The sequence below is a fragment of the Geospiza fortis genome, unplaced genomic scaffold, assembly GCF_000277835.1.
Source record: "Geospiza fortis unplaced genomic scaffold, GeoFor_1.0 scaffold241, whole genome shotgun sequence".
NCBI lineage: Eukaryota > Metazoa > Chordata > Aves > Passeriformes > Thraupidae > Geospiza > Geospiza fortis.
The window spans coordinates 402,638-406,995 of NW_005054491.1; the positions used below are offsets into that span (position 1 = coordinate 402,638).

Sequence of the window (4,358 nt, forward strand, 5' to 3'; positions counted from 1 at the left end):
TTTAGAATTATATTTATATTAATTTTAAAATATATATATTGTTTATATTTTAATATAAAATATAAAATCAAACATGCAGCACAAAGGGACCCACAGAGAAGGGATGTGGGGACATAAAGTAAAACCAGAGGGGATTCAGGGGATGGGGAAAGGCTCTCTGAGCATGCTGGAGTGATTTATAGACCTGGAAAGTGTTTAAGGCATTTATTTTGATGGTTAAAGGCATTTAAAGGCAGTGGTTTCCCATACTGGAAAAGGCAGGCAGAGCTCCTCACATGGAGGCATTGTTGGCAGGATATTTCCCCTTTTCCCTGGATTGTGCCTTTCCAGTCCTCTGGCTGGCAGATGCTCACAGAAATTTTGCAGAATTTGCTAGCTCTGACTTTTTCATTTGGTTTTTGTTTGTTTTCCCTTCCAGGTCTTACACCAGACTTTTCCTCAGCACACATTCCTGATGAATGGTCTGATTCATGGAGTCAAGGTAAGGAATATTCCTCCCAGGATTTCCTTTAAATCTGCCATGGGTGCAAGAAGAACAAACCATTATTGTCTCTATAATTTGCTGGTGTCAGCCAATATTTGGCCACTTTGAGGGAGTTCTGGCAAACCAGATGCAAAAGGGAACACACAGACATGGGACAGCTGATTTTACTGAGCAGGAGTGACAATGTGGAGTTACAACAGCTGAGTGTTTCAGCTGGAAATAATCTCACCAGCATGAGATCAGCCCTGTGCCCATCCTCTGCAGTATAACAGAATGACAAATCAGTGACATCTAAATTTATTTAGGATAGAAATTGAAACCAAGTGGTCTCATTGACCTCCAGGCAGGGATGTGCTGTGGGACTGGGGAGCTTCTTGCACTGGAGCAGAATTGCAGGCAACAGTTGTGAACAGGGAATATTCCTGAGTGAATATTCCCTGTGAACAGGGAATATTCCTGAGTTCTGACTGGGGAATTAAGCAACACAGACAATTCTTGGCTGTCTCTGGCAAGAGGATCTTGGAAAACAGCCCCAGCACTGAAAGGCTCTGCCCTGCCTGCCTCAGGCTTGAGAGATGTGGAAAGGCTTTGAATAATTTTGTTTGTGCTTAATGGCTCTGGCTTCTCATTGTGTCTGTCCTGTCTCCATGTACAAGAGAAAGCTTTCCCCAGAAGTGCAGCAGCTGTTGCCATGCTGGAGCTGTGCCAGCAGCTCTCCAGGTCCTGGCAGGGCTGCCTGGGTGCCCAGAGCAGAGCTCTGAGGGAGCAGGAGGGCTCAGGATTTGTTTTCGGGGAGTTTATTAAACTGCTCTGTTGTAACAGCATTGGAGCAATCAGGAATGGGTTGTCTCCTCCTGATGTTGTTGAAAGCTCTCACTGAGGGGTTTCTCTGTCCTCTGGTCTGTCTGTCCATCCCAGGGTCTGCTCTCTTTCCTAAGTGCCCCACTGATTGGTGCTCTCTCTGATGTCTGGGGCAGGAAATCCTTCCTCCTTCTCACCGTCTTCTTCACGTGTGCACCAATTCCCCTGATGAAGATCAGCCCCTGGTGAGTTCACTCTCAGTGCAGCCCCAGGGTTCTGAGTAGGGGCTGAAGGAAGAGGCTGAAGGAGGACAGTTTACAGCTGCTCCTTTCAGGGTGAGATGGAAGAGTCTCATCCATCTCAAGAATGGAGAAGGATGCTCAGCCTAGAGACTGATTTGTCTGGTTCTGGAGGGTTCAGTTGGGAATAAAGGGTTGCTCTGTCCCCTGTGCTTGTTCCTCAGCTCAGTGCATTATTTCTATTAGTGAAAATAAGTGATGAAACTTCAGGGCTGTCCAGACCAAGACTTCATGTTCTTGTTCTGGTGCACTGGAACAGACTGGAGGCAAAACAAGGGAGAGGCTCTGCTTCAGCAGCTGTGGGCTGTGGTGTGGCTGCTCTCTAACTGTGCCTTGGGCTCTTTCAGGTGGTACTTTGCTGTCATTTCCATGTCTGGAGTGTTTGCTGTCACCTTTTCTGTGATTTTTGCCTACGTTGCTGATATCACACAGGAGCATGAGCGCAGCACGGCGTACGGCCTGGTAAGGAGCTGAGTCACTGGCCTGGCTCTTAAAGAAATATTTGGGTCTTTGCAGGTAGGAGAGATATAAAATTAGGGTGGGAGATTTATTGACTGATCACACAGACTCCCTGTCCTTCTGTTTGGGATTTAGCTCTGAGGGAGAGGCTGATCTCTGCCCACTGAGTGCTGGCTGTGTCTAAACCAGCCTGGCCCTTCCCTTTTCCACACCAGAGAAGGGCAGCCTGTGATGCTTGGTGTGATCCTGCCCTTCCTTTAGCTTTACAGCACCATCCAGGCATTCCTAGGACAGCTCTGATTCCCTTTTGCTAGAATTTAGCCCAGGTGCACCAAGAGAATCTCTCATCTGTGAATTCTTATTTATCTCTCCATCAAAGATGCCAGAAGGAATTCCCTGGATCACTGGGGAGGAGGAAATGGCCTCTCCATCAAAGATGCCAAAAAGAGTTCCCTGGGTCAGTGAGGAGGAGGAAATGAGCTGTAGGAAGAAGAGGCTGCAGAGAATTTTTATGTTTGCAGGTGTCAGCCACGTTTGCTGCCAGCCTGGTCACCAGCCCGGCCATCGGCGCGTACCTGTCCCAAGCCTATGGTGACACCTTGGTGGTTGTGCTGGCTTCAGGGGTTGCTTTGCTGGATATTGGCTTCATCCTGCTGGCTGTGCCCGAGTCACTGCCTGAGGAGATGCGTCCAGTCTCCTGGGGAGCCCCAATCTCCTGGGAACAAGCTGACCCATTCGCTGTGAGTGAGCCTGCTGCCGTGTGGGAAATGGATTTCTCAAAAATTTTTATAAAATTTGTATAAAATCCAACTCTACTCTTTTCCTATGTGCTGGTAATGCTTAATGTTTGCTTTATCCTGCTGATTTTTAAGGTGTTAAGCCCTTGGTTTGGCTGTCTTTGTACCTGTTTTTTGGTGATATAAAGTCAAATTTTAAAACATGTTTTCTCATTCCCCACCCCTTTCCCTGCAGTCCTTGAGGAAGGTGGGTCAGGACTCCACAGTGCTGCTCATCTGCATCACAGTCTTTCTCTCCTACCTTCCTGAGGCCGGCCAGTACTCCAGCTTCTTCCTCTACCTGAGACAGGTCAGTCTCTCAAAGCTCTGGGTGCAGGAAATCCTGCCCTATAAATACAGTCAGACTTGTGTCACCTGTCCCAAGGTGGCTTTTCTTGGCCAATAATTGTAAGAAATAGTGAAATTGTAAGAAATAGTGATTTTTTCCAGCTCTCCTGAAGAAAGTGTGAGCCTGCTGGCTGCTCTAAGCATTGCCTGGGGCAAGCCTAGCTTGGCTCCTTGCTGGTGTCTGCCTGGCCATCCTGGCTGTGACACCTTCAGGCACTGCAAGGGCAGCTCAGTGATTTAAAACTGTTTTTTCAGCCAGAGGAAAATCTTCTGTTTGATTCCTGTGGCAGCCCAAAGGCAGTGGCTGTTAAGGTCCCTGAGAAGCAAGTTCAGTAAACATGAGTGACATTGATGGAGGGGCTCTTGGTACAAATCTGCCTGAAATCCCTCTTTGATGTTTTCACAGGTCATTGGTTTTTCCTCAGAGACTGTAGCAGCCTTTATTGGTGTAGTTGGAATTCTCTCTATACTGGCTCAGGTGAGAAGCAATTTCTGTGTTGGCTTGAGCAGTCTGCTGTAAGAATGTCCAAAATTTCTGAGTTCAGAGTTGTCAATTCCTGTGGCCACACAGACTTTTGAAACAAAGATCTTCAATTGGAAGGGACCCATAAGGATCATCAAAGTCCTTCAGGTTCCTGTCCTCTTGTCTCCTGATTGTTGCCCTCTTTCTTTGCCCCTGCCTTGAAAACAGCTGTTTTTCTTTCCAGACAGTGGTGTTGGGAATTCTCATGCGCTCCATAGGGAATAAAAACACCATCCTCCTGGGCCTGGGCTTCCAGATCCTGCAGCTTGCCTGGTATGGCTTTGGATCACAGCCTTGGTGAGGGTTTGCCCACATTTCTGTCCCTCTGTGGCCTCTCCCACCCTGCAGCAGCACAGGGTGAGGGCACAGGGCTGCTCCTCACTGCTGCCTCCTCCTCTCCAGGATGATGTGGGCAGCAGGAGCTGTGGCTGCCATGTCCAGCATCACCTTCCCAGCCATCAGTGCCATGGTGTCGAGGAGCACAGACCCTGATCAGCAGGGTGAGTGCCTGGGGACACATCTGGGGGGTTTTCTGAGACCCTGTCGAAGGGAAGAATGAGGAATCTGACTCCATGTTCTTAGAAGGCTAATTTATTATTTTATGATCTATAAAGAATATAATATATTAGAATATTTAAAATATTATAATATATTCTTTATAGATCATA

The 4,358-nt window shown here is 47.5% G+C and overlaps 1 protein-coding gene across 1 annotated transcript in view; it reads left to right on the plus strand.

The window, feature by feature from the left end:
* The window catches only part of LOC102044363 (hippocampus abundant transcript 1 protein-like), a 9,656-nt gene that overhangs the window by 530 nt on the left and 4,768 nt on the right, over window positions 1-4,358 (plus strand). Inside the window, exons 2-9 of the mRNA XM_031063283.1 lie at window positions 419-481; window positions 1,403-1,530; window positions 1,932-2,046; window positions 2,565-2,783; window positions 3,016-3,129; window positions 3,574-3,645; window positions 3,875-3,987; window positions 4,093-4,190. Of these exons, the coding sequence (XP_030919143.1) occupies window positions 419-481; window positions 1,403-1,530; window positions 1,932-2,046; window positions 2,565-2,783; window positions 3,016-3,129; window positions 3,574-3,645; window positions 3,875-3,987; window positions 4,093-4,190 (922 nt within the window). The remainder of the gene's footprint in view (window positions 1-418; window positions 482-1,402; window positions 1,531-1,931; window positions 2,047-2,564; window positions 2,784-3,015; window positions 3,130-3,573; window positions 3,646-3,874; window positions 3,988-4,092; window positions 4,191-4,358) is intronic.